The sequence below is a fragment of the Astatotilapia calliptera genome, chromosome 4, assembly GCF_900246225.1.
Source record: "Astatotilapia calliptera chromosome 4, fAstCal1.2, whole genome shotgun sequence".
Taxonomy (NCBI): Eukaryota; Metazoa; Chordata; class Actinopteri; order Cichliformes; family Cichlidae; genus Astatotilapia; species Astatotilapia calliptera.
This window is the reverse complement of record NC_039305.1, coordinates 11,867,425-11,889,015: the sequence shown is the minus strand read 5'-3', so window position 1 is coordinate 11,889,015 and position 21,591 is coordinate 11,867,425. Positions and strand designations below refer to the sequence as shown.

The window sequence follows — 21,591 nt, the reverse complement described above, 5'->3', positions numbered from 1 at the left end:
CTTTGAGTTTGCTTCTGTAAAAAGTGACAAAAACATTAGCGTCTGCTGTACACTGCGTGGGAAGAAAACTTCTTTTTACAGCGAAAAAAAACCCTTAAATTTCTGAGCAAGTACCTAGCAAGCTGCCTCGGGAATATGAAATTCACGGAGAAGCCCCCGGATCCTACCGCTGTCATGACCGCTGCGGCACTGGGCAAACCTCCACCTGCTCCGCTCCTGCTAAACAGGTGAAAATAGATTTAAGAATGACAGGACTCAGGCTATGTCCACACGTACACAAGTATTTTTGAAAGGATTTTCCGTTTTTTGTTTTTGTTTTTTTGTTTTTAAAGAAATCCCGTCCACACATGCAGTTTTAAAAAATGTCTCCGTCCACATGTAAATGCTAAAAACGATAGGTTGGCCAATCCGAAGTCTAGAAGCATGGGAGGGAAAGACTGAACAGGGTCTTGTACTCTCACAAAACCTTAAGTACTTCTGAAAAGTTTTTGTTTTTCTGGAAGGGCAGATAATTTTGTGTTACTTTTCAAGTGCCTTCATCATTTCAGATGTTAATAACTAGAGACTATTTTTGGCTGTTGTGTAGACTCACAACTTAGGAATGAACAAAATGCATACAGCATACATAAATTCAATTTTTGGGGGGGACTGAAAGGTCTATTGCTTTATTACTTATTCAAGTTGGGTATCATATTTTTAAAAAGTAACTAAGTAACTAATTACTTTTGCAAATAAGTAATCAGTAGAGTAATGGGATTACTTTTTGGAGAAGTAATCAGTAATTAGTTAATAATTACTTTTTTCAAGTAACTTGACCATCAGTGATCATTAGTGCCACAACTGAGTAAAGATGACCAACGTTGAGCTATTGGCGTGCTGGATCCTGCTATATGTCCAAAACTGTCCCTGGAGCCTCTCTAGTCTCATTGTTCTTGGTGTAAATCTGAGAGAAACTGAGATGAGCTGCTCAAGCTGGTACTGGCACATCCAGCCTGAAGCTGTATAATATAGTAGTGCAATGTGGACAATGTAGTAGTGCTAATCTCTCAGGATGAGGAGATACTTCCTTGGAAAAAAATCTAGTTCCGACATGCCGCCTTACTGGACGTGGGACACGCTGGGTCAGCGGTTTCATTAGAGGGCAGCCACAACCAGCAACCATTGCACAGCTGCAGACTGTACTCATCCAGAAATAGGGAGAGCAATTTGTCAACAACAGATCTTGAAGCTTGAGCAATCTATGCACACACAGGTGACTGCATCACATTAGATGAGGCCAGACCTCATATTGAACTGTTTGTATGTATATACAAAACAATATCCATATTCTAATTCATTCAAATCAGTAACAATCAAAATTGTATAAAGATGCTCTACAGTAGCCTGAGACTGAAACCTCTTGTTCTGAGCAGATTCCGCCTCATAAGGGACGATCTTACTGCTTGAATACAGCATAACGTAGTCTCCGCTGGATGTTGGTTCTCGTCTCTTACTGTACACTTAAATTCCACTGTGTTTTCAGCACAGCAACAGCTGGTTAAGACTGCTCCGTCAAACATCATTTTACCTGTTTTGGTTTTAAAAGGTGGAAAAGGTGAGTTAGGCAGGAAAGTTAACTTTTGTCCCCTTAGTCACGTCACCAGAGCCATTGACAAAATAGAAGAACACTGAGAGGAAGGCCTCTACGACATTGGTTTCCAATACAGATTGTTGGAGGAAACCCAATTTTCTTGGGTACACAAGATTTAACACGATGCTGACTTATATCCAACACTGGATTCAGGGGTTCAGTTATGCACTTTGATGCGATACTTGGGCTCTATTCAATGGGAAACCCATTAACAAACTGTGCACCTGAACAGTTGTACAGCCAAACGTTTAACATCAAAAATAAGACCACATGAAAAACATCTTATGAAAACCTCATCTTTTTTTTAAATTAAAACAAGAAAACACTGAAACAAATTTTCCAGATTCTCATGGACATGACCAGAAATTTTCTATTTATTTTAATCCTTAAAATGTAGAAAATTTTTTGACTACGCAGCAATCTGCTTTCCTTTTGTCTAATCCTCTGTACTTTAGCTGTTGTTTACCTTGTGTCTTACAGAGCCTCGCTATGTGGAGGAGGCAGCCAGTCGCTGCACTTTTCTGATTACTTTCTGTGACCTGAAGCATTTTCTGCGCCATGCTCTTTGCATGAAGACCTCACTTTGAGTAAACTATGTTGATTTAACATGACAAGTGCATGCACAACTCTATTCAAAGTGTTTGCTTTTCTTCTGTGACATCTTGGGCCTTCAAACAAAGATTATAGTTGTTTTATATACTCAGCGAGGATTAGATTTGCAGAAATAGCAGGATGGAAGCAGTTTAAAATTTGCCAAACCTTCAAAAAATACATACATTGGAGCAGGGGCATTTAAAAAAAACAACAACAAAACATTTCATTATGAAATGATGAGTGAACGAGAATTCAGAGATTATTTGTCTGTTGATGGAGAAAAGTTGTCCTGATGTGCGACCCAAAGCCCACAGAAGAAGCATGGTTGCAACAGTTTCCAGCTGAGCAGTCACTGAGATAAAGCAACTGTTGTTTGTGCTCTCTACTGTGATAATAGGCTGTGTTAGGGAGCAAAAGGATCTATGTTTGACCCTCAACTCATATAGATACAACAAGGGAGCAGGGGGTATTTTTAGCACCTAACCGATGTGGATCTGAACAAATGGAAAGTTGCTCGATACCTCTGCCTGCTTCAGAGTTTACAAAAGTGAAAGCGTTCCTGTGTTCTTTGATCTTTTTTAAATCCTTTGCTGCTCCTATGCAGGTATTGATTCCTCTCTGATAAACGCTCAAGTCTGTACTTTGTATGGAAATATTTCAGCGCGCACCGAGGAGGACTTGACCTCGTGCGGAACAGACGTACTGTCACGCCCCACTGAGACGTGAACGTATCTGTCACCTCAAATTTTGATCCACAGCTTGACCCATAGTGGCCCGGCTGAAAGGCTACAAGCACATGGCCCCTGTTCAGCAAACTGATGCGTGTAGGTCGGTCATTAGTGTATAATCATATGAGTCTGACTGGGTGATTCATCTTGGAGAGAGAGAGCACGAGTGATATGTCTCCATCATCACAACCCACTGACTTCTGTCATGACTTATCTGAGAAATAATTCCAATCATGACCTTCAGCCTGTGAGGCGACATATCCCAGTCCATCTACAACACTGATTACACTTAATGAGCAGGTTTTTTTGTTTTTTCTGTAAAGCACGATTTACAAAAGACCCTCAGAATTTAGTCTAAGTATTAACATATGGCAAAGAGAGCGGAAATCTTACTGTTTCACATCTGCTGAGCTCAAATATCAAAGATACTCTACTCCCACACATATGCAGCTACTCACTTTATAAAATCATTGCGGGTGACAGACAAATATATGTGACTTTGAAAAACTTATTTTTCATTTAGGCCCTAACAGATTAATATAGGAAATCTACAAAGACAAAAGAGTCACATGGCTTGGTGCAGTCTTAGATGATGCCAAATAAAGCAATACCAGTGCAATGCAGTCTGTCATTCAGTACCTCTTTTATCTTTCTTCCTAAAAAGATAAATAATAGAGCAATACCGGTCTGCTTTCATTTTTGGGGTATTGAATATGGGTTTTTGTAAAAAAGACACAGTTGCATCTAAGACGTGTCCATGATGCACTGCATCTCACTCCTAATGGATTACATATGTACTCTTGAGCAGGGATTCTTGATTCATTGGCTACTCTTCATATTTCAGCACCGCAACCTTTTCCTAAACCCAACCTGTGAGTAAAAACAAAACTGATCACAGAACTGAGCGAGCGAAATCAAAGTAAAACAAAACAAAAAACAGAGGCCAACACGGTCTCCTGGCTGCGTGCTATCTCTGTGAAGCCAGCAGCTTCTGAAAAATGACAGCATCTATCACTGCTTACTCCTGTCATTGGTAACCTGCTGTTGTCATTCTTCTTCTTCTTTTTTTTTTTTTGCTTTCTGTTTTCATTCTCTTCAATCTCTTTCCTTCTGTTATTGCAGACTCGTCTTAACTAACGGTGGCAGAGATTTATTTTAAAAAACCCAAAAAAACCATTTAAAATAGACAACGGTGTTACAGGGGCCACACAGGAATCTGGATGCCAACATTTTGCATTTCACTTTTCTTTTCTTTTTTTTAAACAACAGCATGGTGATTCAGTGACAATAAGAGGGTCATGGGTTCAAATCTACAGGCTGGCTAGATAGATGATTCTGTCTCTCTCCAACATGTCCAGGGTGTGCCTTTTACCCAATTACAGCTTGGATTTAGTAAAGCTTATCCAATCATGAATTGGAATAGAATTGAATAATCAAAGAATCATGATGAGTGGACTTGTTTTTGTCCTATCTTTGATTTGAACCAGGTTTCACCATGTAACTCAGAGTTTTCACGTTCTCTTTTTATATCGTCATCACAACAATTTAAGTATTGTGATTTAAGTGCATTGGAGCAATTGTTGTTGTGATTTGGTGATATATAAATAAAACTGAATTGAGCAGAAGAGACAGATAAGGTCTCTTTCACATGGGCCTAGAGACCCACTGACACTGGCACTGGCAGGTACTATGATTGCTAAAGCCCCAGTCACACCTAGAGACCAGTCAGTGACATTTTTCCCTAGCAACTTCTGGTTGCTAGGGAAAAATGTATATTCTACAACTGATTGTTCAGTGGTTTCTGGACATGGTTGCTGTTGCTAGGTGAAACTGGTCACGAAGAGGTAAACAGTGCTCCACTGAAAACATCTCTGGGATTGCTTTGGCTGCAGTTTGCCAACTTGTCTTCACTAAGCAGTAGTGAACCTGTACTGTACAGCTGTTCACTGTTGTTTTTAAATGTGGTTCAGTTGTTGTTCAGTCCAAACATTGTCTATTTCCCTTTTGGGTCACATGAACTACCGCTCTGAGCGATAGTTAGTTGGATAGACCAGTTGACATCTTCCTTACTAGCTACAGGTTACTGTGGCAATCCGCTAGCAATCAAAGCAATCACAGGGACGCCTTTAAAATCTGACCATCAGAAAGCTTTACTAAGTAGGGCTCACTCTCTAGCTTTTAAGCCTAAATTTAGTTTCAAAACAAACAACAACAACAACAAAAAAAGAAAACAAATGCAAACTTTAAAAGATACGTCCTCCCAATGGTTAAAATTTTTATGAATGGAGGAATGTACAGTGTGCTTCAGACACCACAGCAGTAAAACCTTCCACCAACCATTCAAAGGTATGAATGAAAGATTTAAAAAGTGCACTCTTGTAACAAATTTAATTTCACAACAATTGTTCTTCTTATGACACTAAACAAGTACTGACTGAAAAGGGTGCGTAACGCTTCTCAACTTCCCTTAACGGGCTCATACACTGGGAAAATAAATCCTCAAACTATTCCATGGGACCTTCTTAAACTGACGGAATGAAGAAAGGAAGGACATAATTTACGAGTCTCAGTGCATGGCTGATATCCAAAAGGAATGTGGTAAATCTTCGTGCTGTGAAGCTGAAATAGCAAAGCTCCTAGAGAACCAAGAATGAAATGATGCATTTGGTTTCTGAGCGCCGCATTTCTGGTTTTCCTCTATTTACTCCATTATAATAGGTTTCTTATGTTCAGCGTGTGTGAAAATGGAAAAAACTATGATGCAATGATTTCTGACTGAGACTGTAAGGCACATTCTATAGCGCAATTATATATTAAATCAATTTGAAAACCACTATTTGGCTGTTTTCTTGGCAACCGCAAAAGCTCTGATCGCTTTTGGTCGACACTGCAGAAACAGTTCAGTCTGTGCACCATGAGTGGACTCTTTGGGCATGTAAGATTGATTGTCTTTTGTTCACAGGGGCAGGAAGGTACAATGCTGCCTGCCACACGGGCCACAGTAAGTGATGGAATGTGCTGCACTTCATATCTGATTCTGCTGTGGGTACGGAGCAGAGAACATGCAGGAAAAGGCAGCAGACGCTACGTAGAGACCAGAGAGCAACATCGGGACATGGCCCAGATGGGCATCAAGGGAAATAGTTTCCAGCCAAGACATTAAGTGTGCACATACTGGCAAAGAAACAAGAGCACAGTCTAGCTTGCACTGTGCGTTGTGTGGAGTAAACAAAAGAAGCAGCAATGAGCATCCAGAGTAGGCGCAAGGTTTTTCTTTTTTAAGCCATAACAAAAAAGGCTAAAAATGAGGGAAGGTGTAAGGCAACCACTGGGTAAGTCCTTTTCTGGTGCTATATATATCAGTTTATTGCTCTTTAAAAGCAAATAACTAATTAAATTTTTTCCTACAGGTGTTGGAGTGGTTTCATAAAGGAACTGAGATGGCGCTCTGCTATTGACACTCTGCTGAGTGTACTTGGGAAGATTTAATAACCTCTTATCTTATCAGTTTAACCCAGTGCGCACCTGAAAGTTGGAACAGCAAAGTCAACCATTAAACTGTGCCTCGAAGCTACGTGGACGTCGATGTATATTAAATAAGCAGTAGATGTTTCCTGCTGCTAACAGAAAGGGATTAGTTCTAATTTTTCCTGTTTAATTGTGTAAATAAAGATCGGGTGTGCGCACTTGTGACCATGGATGTGTGTGTGTAGTGGCTTTCCGATAGGTCACCGAGGTGATGTGTTGAAGGCAGACCTACCGACACGTGTCAAGTTACGGCTAAAAAAAGGACAATGTCCGCACATTTACCTTTGACTTTTCCACTAAATGCTAGCTGCACTCTTTTATCCGCATAGAACGTCACAAATCACGCGGTTGGGTAGACTAACCAAATTTGCGCTATGGTTACACTAACTATGGTTACACATTGTGACAATGCGCGCCACCTGGCATACATCAAACTGAATAAATAAAGTTATCGGTGACTGCCTCCTAGTTCATGGAAAGCGCATCAAAATAAAAAGAAACAAAAACAAATTTATTAATAGATTTATTTAGAAACCAACTCTATGTGACAGTAATTCAAGCCAAGGTAATTTTGTGTGTGTTTAAATAAAGCTTTTTGCCTGTATACAAAACTTGGCTTACATTTCATACAGCGTTCCGTCCTATAAAGTGTCTGACATTGCATGTTTGCATACAAACTATAAGTTGCTGCCATCTTGTGGCCGCACTTGGCTACTGTCTCTGGAGGCAAGCTTGACTCTGAGCCACTGGAGTCTGTAGCTGCTGTCATTTTCAAGGGTGTGTCCTGGAAGCTAAGAGGCCAGGAGCTTTTTTGTGGTTCTTTGCACTTAATCAGTATTGCATGCACTATATGTTAATTATGTTTCACTGCTCTAAGATCAGTTGCAATCTGCATGTTACCGCAGAAGGACAGTTAGAAAGTAAGTGAGGATATTACTGTGATTTTTTATTTCAGCAGATTAGTTTTAGCCAGGAAAACCTTTATAAAGAAAATTCACATAATGAAGAGGGTACTGTGATCTCTGGACTGTCCCAAGGTTTTAAGTTTGTGTACGTATGGTTTAGAGCCTAAAGTCTTTGTTATATTTTAGTTCTAGTATATATCAGTTAATTGATTATTGGTGTCTGTGTTTCTCCGATTGGGACATAGTATGAATAATCACTTGGTTGGCTGGATGCAAGTTTAATGAGTTGATTTTCTTTTTCTCCCTCATTTCTTAAAAAATATTAACCATGTCACATAATACTAAAGCTTCAATTCAGTTTGCTTTTATTATACTAATGTATTTCTTTTTTTTCCATTAAGGTGTAGGGCTGTTTTTCTAATCAGATTAAGAAATGTTTTTCTTTTAGAGAAAGCCATACTACAAAGATATGATAGTACACAATATGATGGTACTGTGTGAGCTCAACCTTTAATATTCGCAATAGTAATATTACCCATACAACACTGATGGGGAACATGGAAGGGTGAGTATCATCTCTGCTTGCCTTTCAGCAACAATCACCCCACTTTACTGGATTTTTGCATAATCACAATGCATTTTAAGCTTTTCACTTGCTATTTTACCCTCTCTTGGCTGCTTTGACTCACACGTAGGAGCATTGTCCCCTAACCACAGGGCTACTGGTTTGATCCCCAACCCTGGCCTCTTCAGATGGCGCCACAGCCTTAGCACCCAGTGGCCACAGTACGTTACAGCGATTGCAATTTCAATTTTTTCTGTTGTTGTTTTTACATTTTCCTAGCTAGCAAATTGAGAGTTTGTTTTAGGACAACAGTAATTTCCCCGTTTCAGTTGTCTTCTTAAAAAGATGCACTCTGACAGGAACACTCTGCACTTCTTTTCTATTTGTTAGACAAAAAAAACAGCAATGTCAAATTTATGATAGTCCAACAGCAGCTTTTCGGTTCATTACTTTTGTGCCAACATGAATAATAGATTTGCGGTGCAAAACATTTTCACCTATTGCTGTTGACTGAGCTGGAGAGACAGAAAGAGAGCACATAATGTATACATTTGTATTTATGCATGCACTTCACAGAGATTTCAGTAATTTTGTTTATGTCCAAATGAGTCATGAAATTTGTTTGTGTGCCTCTGTGTAATAGAATTTGCCTTTTTCTGATGTAGTCATGAAGGAAATATGCAGGTAATGTAGTCAGTCTAAAAAAAAAAACTAAAACTGTATTTTTTTTCTTTTTCTTTCTTTTCACATGCTCTCTGATTACACTATAACAATAATTGACTTCCTTAATCCCCAATATGATGCACAGATCCATAAGAGAGATGACTTTTACTCCTTTTTCTTTCTTCTTTAATTGCATGGACTGGCCTGAGGATAGAGACGATGAAATATCACGTACAGTTCGATCTCCCGAGAATTTTTGTGTTTGCTCATGCAGGTATGAGTGTATTCACATTGTATGTGTGTTTTGCGGTCAAGCTGTTATGAGCTGGAGGGGGCACAGGGCTAAGTGGAGCCTAGCAGCAATATCTAGATGGATATTGTGGACTTCTCTTTTAACAGAGTGACAGCACTTTGTAGTGGAAGCTATTCTTAGAGCCCCTGGTTCAATTGCATTGGTCCAATTGAATTGGAGGCTGCCGTGCCACACAGGACATCCATGGTCACTTGATGGGGCTGACACAAACACTCACACTCTTACACTCACACCTGTCTATCACACCTCCACGAGCGTTAATCCAGCTGAGGCTCTCCGGATCACCTTCTTCGTTCTGTCTCCTTTGTTCGCTCACACGTTCTCTTCTTTTGTCTCTCCAGACACTCTCTATCGTTATCTCTTCGCTATTACTCCCTCTCTCGTCTCAATTGTCTTAACCACAGCCGAGGGAAAAGTACAAAGTTAAGCTGCAAGAAATTACCAAGGACGCTGTATTTCTCTGTTCTTGTTGTGTCTCTCATCCTTGTCTTGTTAAGGCGTCTCATAATTAGGAAACCATGGCTATTTTTGAATGTTGTCTATCCGTAAATGAATCTCTTTGCTGCGTTTTTAAAAAAAACTACCTGCTGGGTCAAACTCATTCACTTATGTGTAATGGTGTAATGTAAATTATCAGATGCTCCCATTGTGTTTTCATATAAAAAATAAAAAACAAAATGAAGTGAAGCAACTTTGGACAGCTGATGTATAAACATATTAATGTTTTGCACTGGTATTAAGTAAAATCTGACAAAGGGGTTTTTTGTAAGTTATCTGGCTGCTTAGATGACGACACTGACCACAATATAATGACCTTACTCAAGTGTCTTCAATGCAACTAAACAGCAGGTTTGAAATTAAAACATACGTAAACATACTTTCTTTTCCTGGAGGAAAAGAAAATGTCCTTTACAAATGTACTTAATTTTGTAAAGATGTATTTCCTAAATTAACGTTAAATACATTTCAGCCCATTGATGTTGAGCTGATTCTCATGTAGAGGACAACTAAACTCCTTTCTCTATTTCATGGACTCCCTCTCACAATTACTAACTGTGGATGTTGTCCAGTTGACACTGACCAGTAGAGCCGTGTCTCTATTACCACAGGTCCCTCCCATGATATTCATCTCAACATGCCAAATGTTTTTTAAGAAAAACAACAAAACCTACATTACTTGACTACAAGATAAAGACACAAAACTAACTCCATGACAAACACACATTTATTCTTGCTTTACCATAGAGACTTTGACAAAAAACACCTGCTGTATTTTTATTTAAAGGAAAGGAAAAAGTCCCACAACTAATATCACACTTTTTGTTACCAAACAAAACTGAATGAAGAGATATAGCAGTGATAGTGAGTGGAGCCACTTGACTTTCAGTGCGTCCTTTCTATGTGAACTCTGACCAAGAACAACAAATCCTTTTTTTCACCTTCTTCTTAAAGAACTCTTTTCTGTTAGAGCTTTGGGATCCTGCAGCTGATCGTGGTGTAAAGTACTAGCTAACAGCACTCAGGGCAGTGAGAAGGTCAGAAAGCACTCCCAGCTTTCGCTCTCTGGCCCCTGAGACCAGATCGCAGTCTGAATCATTTAGCTGGAAAGTTGTTCCAAACCACAATGTACTGCATGCATATGAAGGTCCTATATCTATGTAACAAATCCAGCGATCCCTGTATTGTCATTCAGCATTTTTATCTGTGGCTATACCGAAACTCATGACTGTGGAAAGTTTGCCACACTGATTGTAGCTGCACTTACAGAGCAGAAGCTCACTTTATGTATCGCAAAACCTCAGTAATGTTTATTCTGTATGCACTGAAACTTCTGTGCCACCCACTAATGTTTGCAAATTAAGACTAAATACATCATCCAGTGGGGCACCACTCATTCACCGAGTGCACCTGCACACACAGACCCACCGAGGAGCATGTCTCTCTGATGCATTACTGCAGCAGCAGCTGTAATAGTAATGAATATGCTTGTTTAGTAATGTGCCAGAGGTGTTTGCCTAACAATGGGCACATTTATTAGCCACACTATGCAAAATGCACAGGGGACTAAGGACCAACATGTTCTCTCATGTGATGCTGCTCAAGTAGGTTTAATTAGGATCAGAAACACTTGTGGACAATTAAGTCCCCTAACAATTAAATTCTTATGTATTTTATGCACACAGAAACACGACTGTAATTATTCTGCCTGTACATTATTAGATGCATGCGTAGGCATACAGAACAGGGTCGCGGGAGTTAATTTGCTGCTGCATTGAAATTTCAAAACACAACAAACAAATAGATTTACACATATGCACATGGTGTTAATTAAAAATCTTCAGGTTCCTAACATGTATTTTGTAACTCTCTCTTAAACAGTTGCAAATAATTGCGCGAAGAGGGTGACTACTTTAAGCTGAGTGGTCCGTTGTTTTGGACTGAAAGGGACTAGGTTTAGTCTGGCTGAGCTAATAAGGTCTCTCGACTGCCATTCGTACACTGTGGACACCGTAGCGCTGTAGGCTACGGGAGAATGCAAAGCAGCAAAGTCACATTTAACACTAAATTAAGCCTGTACGTTCAATTTAAATCCACTTTAAGATTAAGAGATTCTTAAAAATTGATCCTTGCTTTTCCACAATGATTTGCTTAATATACTATTTGCACGTGCTGTAAAGGAGTCAGGAGAAAACTTTATTCATCCTTCAATTATTACTTCTATCATTTTAATATTTTTTTCAATGTGCTGTTGTGTAAGACCAGTAAGACCACTTTTCGAAATACAACACACCGTTTCTGTATTTTTGCACAACCATTTATCCACAGAACACTCGTATCTTTGACATGTGGGACTCAAGATCCCAGATAAAAGACCGTTTAGATAACACGGCCTTTGAACATTAGCGATAAGTGACACTAAATGCAACTGGAGGGATCCAGAAACACGTTTCCAGAAATGTAAATGTGTCCGAACATGCAGCAGAAAAAGAGAGAGAGAAATCCTTTCATTTCGTTTCGGCAATTCCAATTTCGGAAAATAATAATAATACCGATTAGAGTTTTATTAAAACCCTTCTTGGTAATAGATATTTTAAGGTCCATCACAGCCTGCAACATGGCCAGAATGATGAGATTCTGCTCACGTGAACGAGCTCACTTGTGTCAATATCAAATATCAAATTAAACCAAACTCAATCAAAAATAAATGCAAGGCAAATTACCGTTGACAGCACGGGATTCCGCCGATTCTGCAGATGTGATCTTTCACCGCTGCTCATCATCTGAGCCGCGTATTCCCGGTGAGTTCACGCGGCTCCGCTCTAATCCAACTTTCACAATAAATTACAGCTCGCCTCGCAGATAAGTTGTCTGCCCTGTCGGGAGAACTGTTTGAGGAATTTGGCGAAACTCTTAAAGTACGGAAAAATGATAATAATAATACAAAGATATTAAATAAATGTATTAAAGTGAACGGTTTGGTTCTGTCTTTGTACTGAGCGCGAGCGCACAGCTGCTTACTTGCGCTCCTCGTACCCGTGTGACGTAAGTGACGAGGGGTGGGGAGGGGGGTCATTTAAACACTGGGTCAGAGTGTTGTAGCGTTTTTCTGTGTCGTTTGACGAACGTGGGTTGTTTGAATTTCGGACTGGACACTGAGCTCTTCGTTAATTAGGGCTGATTTGTTCTCGTGTCTTATTCATCTGTGTAAATAACCCTGAATGCCTTTCTTTGCACCTTATTTTGGCACTCATTCCTGTTTTCTACTACCAACTTCCTGTCCGTGTGTAGAAGCTTTTATTTTGATGGGACGATTTCCTGTAAAACAGGTTTTGGCGCAGTTTTCAGCAGCAGTCGCGGGAGTTTAGAAAAGTGATGGCTTAACGGAGCCTATGGTGATTTCTTTTGTCATTAGCAGCCCCCTTGATAGAGGCACAAGGTATGGTTATGATGTAAATAAGGAGACGTTTAGATGTTTTTGTGACAGTCGCTACATTTGTTAAATGTTACGTTGAAACGAACTTCATGTTATAAGGTTTACGATTGTAAGAGTGTGGATTATTTTGCTTACACGCTGTTTCTGTGTATACATCTCCAGCTCTTACGGTGAGATTGATGGTTTACTGCCATTAAACCTTCAAAACGTCATCAGTAAAGTGTCATCCTTCATTCGGGGGGGTTCGCTACAGTAAGAGCTTACCTCCGAGAGCAGTAAGAGCTTACCTCCGAGAGCAGCGAGAGAGCTTACCTCCGGGAGCAGCGAGAGAGAGAGAGAGCTTCCTGCGATCGGAACGGCACGGCACGGCACGGAGCAGCAAGCTACAGCAGCGGTCCGGTAACAAGCAATTGCTCTCAAAATGGAAAATATAGAAGGAGGTCAGTTAAACGAAAAGGAACAACGAAAGGAATTGACATGCGAAGCTGATGAAACAGCTAATGAAACGTTCCCAAGGCGATCAGAACGGCCCAGTGTGCCCACGGAGAAAATGCTCTTATATCAAAGAGATGAACAGAATAAAAGAGAGAAGAAACTGCTAACCATTTATGAACATTGGAAAGGCCAGGTCAGAGTATACAGAGAAGACCTGAAAAGTGATTTATCAGATTCACGGTTAGCAGAAATGGCTGATGATATTGAAAGGACAGTAAATGATATGACAAAAGCATACAGTGAATATAGAGAACGTAATGAACCATCCCATGTCATAAGGCGCAAAATGGACTCTTGTGAATCAGTGACAAAGGACATTATGAAAATCATATCTGAGCGTTTAGCAGCTATAGATGAGTATGATGCAGATAGAGAAAGGCAGCGCCTCCATCAGCTCTTAGCTTATGAACATGCTAAGTCCATATTTGGTACTGCATCACAGTCAAGTTACCAATCTGAAGCAAGCATTGCAGCCAAAAGAATCGATGCTGTTGCAGAATTAGCTGCAAAAGAAGCTCAGTATAAAATCACACAAGAGGAAATAAAACAAAAACAAAAAATAAGAGAAATGGAAGAGAAACACAGGAGGGAATTGGATGCACAAAGGTCTGAACTAGAACGTTTACAAGCAGAAAAGGAAAGGCAAGCAGCACGTGCAAAATTAGAGATTTATGACAAGGAGTTAAGAGTTGATATGGACAGTCAGCTAATGTTACAGAGCAATGGGATGTCTGTTATCAACCAAAGCTTTGCACAACCAGCCTCAGAGCTCTCTACAGGTTCATATCACCCACATGTGGAACAATATGCATCCATCCCTGTCAATAATCCTCTACAACAACTGCACTCACAAATTGTCACTCCATCGCCTCCCACAGACGTATTGCAGCTGGCTAAAGCTATTCAAGACAGCATAGCAGTAAGCAGAATTCCAGTGCCTGTGCCCATTGTGTTCAGCGGAGATCCCATCACCTACATCGAATGGAAGGCTTCCTTCATCTCACTGGTGGGCCACAAAGGTATATCTCCAGCTGAAAAACTGCATTTGTTAAAAAGGTATATCACTGGTCCTGCTCTTAAGTGTCTTGAGGGCACGTTCTACCGCAGTGATGAAGAGGCATACAAAGATGCATGGAAAAGACTTGACCAACGCTATGGTCAGCCATTTGTTGTTCAAAAGGCATTCAGAGACAAACTGTCAAAGTGGCCTAAAATCCACTCAAGAGATGCAGAAGGTCTACGGGCCTTTTCTGATTTTCTCACAACTTGTCTGCAAGCAACACCACATGTAAAGGGCTTAGAGATACTAAGTGACTGTGAGGAAAACCAAAAGTTATTGCAAAAGATTCCAGAATGGCTTGCAACGCGTTGGAACCGTCAAGTCACAGTTACTCTCATGAAAGGCAAAGATTTTCCCTCTTTCAAGGATTTCGCAGAGTTTGTAGCACTCGAGGCAGAAATTGCATGTAATCCTGTGACTTCTTCATATGCACTCTACTCAAGCAGCTCATCCTTGGAGAAAAGATACGTAAGGGAGACCAAACCAAACAGATCTGTGACTCAAGTCTTCACTACACAAGCCACAGTACAAGGAGAAAAAACTAAGTCAAATGACACAAGGTTAAAGGTGGCCTGCATGTTCTGCAAAGATGAAAGTCATCAGTTGTCAAAGTGCCCAAGCTTCTCAGAGAAGTCGCTAGACCACAAACGGACATTTGTGAAGGAAAATAAACTGTGCTACGGGTGCTTAAAGGTGGGCCACAATGCCAGAGACTGTCGTCATCGCCACAAATGTGACACTTGCAAAGGACGACACCCCACCTGTTTGCACAATGAGAGTCACATGGCAAATGAAAGGCCTCAGAGCTCTACAAACGTCGCTTCAATCACAGAAAATGACACCATGGCAGCCACAGCTCTGAATGTTACTAAGGTGGGTCAATCAGGTAGTACCTCCATGATTGTTCCTGTGTGGGTTTCCACTACTCAGAGTCCATCTAAAGAGCAGCTTGTGTACGCTTTATTAGACACACAAAGTGACAACACATTTGTCAGTGAGGAGGTAACTAACCAGTTACAAGCAGCATCCCATCCAGTTAAGCTAAAACTAACCACGATGCTGGGAGTTCACATGACAGTCAAAAGCCAGAGAGTAGCAGGGTTACGTGTGAGAGGTTATAATTCAGATGTTCACATCGACCTTCCACCCTCCTACACAAAGGACTACATCCCATTTAACTATGACAACATACCCACAAATGAAACTGCAAGGCAATGGCCCCATCTGTCAGAGATCGCTGATCAGATACCCCCTCTCCTGAGTTGTGATGTTGGACTACTCATTGGATTTAACTGTCCCAGAACTCTAGCTCCAAAACAGGTTCTACTCGGAAAAGACAATGAGCCATTTGCCATACAGACAGACCTAGGGTGGAGCATTGTTGGTGGCTCATCAGAGTCAAATGAAACTGAAACAAGTCTGTGCCATAGGGTCATGGTAAAGGAAATGCCTGCTGTAACACCAATGGACATGATCAGTGTTCTTGAATCAGATTTCAAGGACACAAAGGCATGTGACAAAACGGTCTCACAAGAGGATCTCGTTTTTCTGGAAAAACTTAAGGAAGGGATAAAGAAAAATGAACAAGGATACTGTGAGATGCCTCTTCCATTCAAGCAAAGGCCAAACTTACCAGACAACAAAAGGCTTGCAGAGATCAGACTGGAACACTTAAGGAGAAGGTTGAACAAGGATGAGAACTACAAAAATGATTATGTTGCATACATGAATGACATAATTGAAAGAGGAGACGTGGAAGAAGTACACAACGAAGGAACACAAGGTGAACAATGGTACATCCCCCATCATGGGATTTACCACCCCAAAAAGCCCACAAAACTGCGTGTCGTATTTGACTGTTCAGCCAAACACAATGGAACAAGTCTCAATGATCATCTCCTCCAAGGGCCAGACTTAATAAACAATCTGACTGGCATTCTCTTGAGATTCCGGCAACATCCTATTGCCTTAATGTGCGATATAGAAAAGATGTTCCACCAGTTCCACGTCAGTGAGAGGGACCGGGACTATCTACGTTTCCTCTGGTGGAAAAACGGTGATACAAGCACACAACCTCAAACATACAGAATGAAGGTACACCTTTTTGGTGCGTCATCATCTCCAGGCTGTGCAAATTATGGACTGAAGTACTTAGCCAAAGAGCACTGCCACTCGCACCCAGCAGGTTCACAGTTCATTGAGAAAGACTTTTATGTCGACGATGGAGTTACGAGCACAAACACAGTGAAAGAAGCAATGCAGTTGGCACAAGAAGCCAGAGAAATCTGCCGCAAAGGTAACCTGCGTCTCCACAAGTTTGTTTCTAACAATCACACTGTTTTGCAAAGTATACCTGCATCAGAGTGTGCTGTAAATATTAACATAAGAGACTTGACATTCAAAGACATGCCACAAGAAAGAGCACTAGGCATCCAGTGGAGCATTGAAAAGGACTGTTTCAAATTTGACAACACACTGAAAGTCCAGCCAGCCACACGCAGAGGTATTCTATCCACTGTCGCGTCAATCTACGACCCACTTGGATTTTTAGCGCCATATGTGCTGAATGGAAAGAAAATCTTGCAAGAAATGTGTCAGCATGGTGTCGGGTGGGACGACCCCATACCTAATGCACTCAAGCCAAGGTGGGTGAGTTGGCAAAGTGACTTTGTAAATCTAGACAAGCTAAACATACCTCGCTGTTACCTGCCTGCTAACTTTGGTGAAACTAAAGAAATAGAGTTGCACCACTTTTCAGATGCAAGCTCAAGTGGTTATGGACAATGTAGCTATCTGAGGGCAAAGAACGCTAAAGGTGAAGTTCACTGCTCTCTGGTAATAGCAAAGGCTCGAGTTTCTCCAACTAAGCTGACCACAATCCCCAGACTTGAACTAACAGCAGCTGTAGTTTCAGTCTCAGTCAGCAACATGTTACGGGAAGAACTGTGTTATGGTGCAAAGGAGTACTTCTGGACTGATTCAAAGGTGGTGCTGGGCTACATAAACAATGATGCACGTCGTTTCCACACCTTTGTAGCTAACAGGGTTCAGAGGATCAGGGAAAGTACAAGCCCTCAGCAGTGGTTTTACGTGCCATCAGAACTGAATCCAGCTGACGGTGCTTCGAGAGGTGTAACTGTCAATGAGTTAAATAAGTCTATCTGGTTCACTGGCCCCTCCTTTTTGTGGAAAAATGAACTGCCCACAGCACAACCTGTTGAGCTGGATCTGACCATAGGAGATCCAGAAGTCAGAAAAGTACAGACAATGTTAACTAAAGTCACAGACACTGTAAGTCTTGCTGAATGTCTAAGTAAGTTCTCCTCCTGGTCCAAAGCAATTAAAGCTGTAGCACGTCTCATAAGAAGGGCTAGACACATCAAGTCAAATGCATCAGCTACAGTGAGTGAGCAGAAAAATGCTGAACTTGTGATCATTCGACGTGTACAAAGTCAAGCGTACGAACAGGAAATAAAACAGCTGAAGAAAGGAGAACAGCTCCCACATCATAACAAACTGTTTAAACTGGACATTTTCATGGATACAGATGGTCTCCTCAAGGTGGGAGGGAGACTCCAGCATGCAACGAGTGACACCTTCAAACACCCGATCGTGATCCCAAAAGAACATTGTACAGCCAAACTCATAATATCTCACTGTCATGACAAAGTAAAACACCAAGGAAAGGGATTCACCATAAATGAAATCAGATCCAGTGGCTACTGGATTCCTGGAATGAGTAAAACAGTTGCCTCATTCATCCGACAATGTGTGATCTGCCGCAGACTCCGCAAAGCTCCAGAGGGTCAGAGGATGAGTGACCTACCTCCACATCGCTTAGAGCCCTCTCCTCCCTTCACACACTGTGGCATGGACTGTTTTGGTCCATTTGTGACAACTGAGGGAAGAAAACAACACAAACGGTATGGACTCCTACTTACTTGCTTTTGTTCTCGTGCCATTCACATCGAGTTCTTAGAGGACTTGTCTACTGATGCATTTATTAATGCATTAAGATGTTTCATTTCAATCAGAGGTGCAGTTCGACACATCCAATGTGACCAGGGAACGAACTTTGTTGGTGCTCAGAATGAGTTTAAAGCAGCTTTAAATGAGCTAGACACTCAGAGACTAACTACATACTTGACTGAAAAACAATGTGACTTTGTGATGAATGCACCCCATGCAAGTCATGCAGGGGGAGTGTGGGAACGTCAGATAAAGACTGTCAGAAGTGTGCTGAATACCACTCTGTCACTGGCTCATGACAGACTCAATGATGCTTCATTACGGACGTTATTCTACGAAGCCATGGCTATAGTCAATAGCAGACCCTTGACTATAGATAACTTGAATAGCCCCAACAGCCTGGAACCGCTCACGCCCAATCATCTGCTGCACATGAAATCCAATGCACCGTTGCCCCCACCTGGTGCCTTTTCAAATGAGGACCTGTACAGCAAGAAGAGGTGGCGCCGCGTGCAGTTCCTTGCAGAGCAGTTCTGGAGCCGCTGGAGACGAGAATACATTCACAACATCATTTCAAGGCAAAAGTGGCACTCACCAAAGAGGAATCTAAAAGTAGGTGATGTTGTGTTGGAAATGGATGAACTGGCACCCAGAGGGGAATGGAGACTTGCAAGAGTTGTAGAAACTGTCAGTGGAAAAGATGGACTTGTGCGAAGGGTAAAGATCTCACTTGGAGAAAAGAGACTCAATAATAAAGGTCAACGCTCTACTAAACTATCAGTTGTTGAGCGTCCAGTACAAAAACTTGTATTGTTGTTAGAAAGTTCCTAAGGTAACTCCTACATGGGTTATTTTGTTTGGGAAAATTATTCATTTTGGTTCTTATGTAAACCAATTATTCGTAATTTTGGTGGGAGTGTAAATAACCCTGAATGCCTTTCTTTGCACCTTATTTTGGCACTCATTCCTGTTTTCTACTACCAACTTCCTGTCCGTGTGTAGAAGCTTTTATTTTGATGGGACGATTTCCTGTAAAACAGGTTTTGGCGCAGTTTTCAGCAGCAGTCGCGGGAGTTTAGAAAAGTGATGGCTTAACGGAGCCTATGGTGATTTCTTTTGTCATTAGCAGCCCCCTTGATAGAGGCACAAGGTATGGTTATGATGTAAATAAGGAGACGTTTAGATGTTTTTGTGACAGTCGCTACATTTGTTAAATGTTACGTTGAAACGAACTTCATGTTATAAGGTTTACGATTGTAAGAGTGTGGATTATTTTGCTTACACGCTGTTTCTGTGTATACATCTCCAGCTCTTACGGTGAGATTGATGGTTTACTGCCATTAAACCTTCAAAACGTCATCAGTAAAGTGTCATCCTTCATTCGGGGGGGTTCGCTACAATCTGGTAGCTGCAAACATTTGAACTGAGCCTCATTCTGCCTACATACACACCTTATATGCCTTTTAAAATATAAAAATAAATAAATAACGCAATTATTCTTTGCCTTACTGTCCCACATCTGTAGACAGTGTCTCACGTTTTTAACGACTTCTCAGGACATGCGTTTGTTCAAAGTCTTCATTTATACAGACTAAAATGTGAAAACAAGTCTTTTTTCTTATAGTTAAAACTCGTCTAATGCTATGCTCATGAGTAAAAGTTAAACACTGCCTGAAAAAGTAACAAACCTTGCAGAATTTGGTGAATATTATGGCAACTACAAAGAAAATGACGTAAAGTATCTTTTTCCAAGTTATTGTTCAGTTTTGCACAGGAGATAGTGTATGTGTGTGTCATAAATTGGCTAAAAGGGCCAAAATGTTTTTGTTTTGTTTTTTAAAATGACATCATCTGCAGTCTATGGATGTATCCCTACTGAAACCCAAAGACTACAGGAGTGTATAAAGACTAGGCACGAGACCACAAGAACAAACTTCAGCATCATTTTATTCTTACTGTATCTACTGAGGAGGTGTGTTGCATTCAAATATATGTTTGAGTACCTCAGCCAGTAAATACAGGCCGAGCTGCATCAGCTGCTCAGGGAGGAGCCTAGATTTTCTTTCTACTTGCTTTGAGGGAATCTTTGTGTGCCTTACAACTTAATGCACTCTGAGATACACTCTGACACTCTGCTGTTGAGAGATTGTGCAGATCAAAACTGAAGTGCATTGAAAGCACTGCAGACCGATGTCACTAAAAGAAGATACAGTCATGTGGGGGGAAAAAAGTGTAACCTTAGTAATAGCCAGGTACTGATAATGCACTTAGTTGAAAATAAAATAAAAACACCCAAGACATACATCTGAGACTTTATAGGCCTCAGTTAGCATTTTGGATGTTGAAGGTCATCATAGTAAAGTTAGAAAAAAGACTGAACAAGTTTGGTTTATCTGGAAAGATTGCCAAGCCAAAGCCTTTTCTCTTTAAAAGGATCAGTTTGCAAAACTGCCTCTGATAAAACCACAAGCCTTCTGAAACAATGTCAGACAAGCCTGGAGGGGAGATTTCTGGCCATAAAGCATTGGGAGAAAACCAAATAGCATATCAGCACAAACACCTTATACCAACTCTCAAGCATGGGGGTGGAGGAGTGATGATTTAGGCTTGTTTTGCAGCCACAGGACCTTGGCACATTGCAGTCACTGAGTTGGCCATGAACTCCTCTGAGTACCAAAGTATTCTAGAGCTAAATGTCATCTCTGTGAGTGTTAAAGCTGATTGAAATGGGGTCATGCAACAGGCATTGATACCCAGATCACCAGCAGAAACAGAAAGTCTAAAAAACAAAAAGAATCAAGAAGCAGCAATGGCTCATTGAAATGCTGTGGTGGGACCTTAAGAGAGCATAAACAAATCCCCACAAACCTCAATGAACTGAAGCAATGTTGTAAAGAGCAGTGGGCCAAAACCTACCAACATACAGAAGACTATTACTTCAAGTCATTTCTGCTTAAGGTGGTTTTAAAAGGTTACTATATGATGGGGTATGGGACATATTTCACATGAGAGCAGCCATGTTTTTGAGCTGCAGGAGGCAGGCAGTGATCTGTGGATTGACCCTAGAGTAGTGGAGGTCCTGTACCATCGGCTTAGCATCAAATGCTAGAGTAAACAAACACTGTTGTTATGCATGATACTGATAAAACATTTTCATCTTTACCATGAAGAAATCATGCATTTAAAAGATTATGAAGTCAGTGATCA

The 21,591-nt window shown here is 40.9% G+C and overlaps 2 protein-coding genes across 3 annotated transcripts in view; one reads left to right on the top strand and one right to left on the bottom strand.

Moving 5' to 3' along the window:
• The window catches only part of gcgra (glucagon receptor a), a 49,362-nt gene extending 36,907 nt beyond the window's left edge, over window positions 1–12,455 (bottom strand). The window contains exon 1 of the mRNA XM_026164735.1: window positions 12,148–12,455. The gene's annotated coding sequence lies outside the window, so the exon portion shown is untranslated. The remainder of the gene's footprint in view (window positions 1–12,147) is intronic.
• Window positions 12,456–12,635: 180 nt separating this feature from the next.
• LOC113020621 (uncharacterized) lies at window positions 12,636–19,777 on the top strand. Of its 2 annotated transcripts, none has more exons than XR_003272209.1 (2): window positions 12,636–19,534; window positions 19,694–19,777. XR_003272209.1 is itself a non-coding variant. In XM_026164734.1 (2 exons), exon 2 carries the CDS (start codon window positions 13,282–13,284, stop codon window positions 19,213–19,215), a length of 5,934 nt encoding a protein of 1,977 aa, XP_026020519.1. In that variant the 5' UTR covers window positions 12,636–12,863; window positions 13,023–13,281; the 3' UTR covers window positions 19,216–19,777. The 2 variants fall into 2 exon arrangements, 1 of the variants encoding a protein (XP_026020519.1); XM_026164734.1 differs by having other exon boundaries at window positions 12,636–12,863; window positions 13,023–19,777.
• The last annotated feature ends 1,814 nt before the right edge of the window (window positions 19,778–21,591 follow it).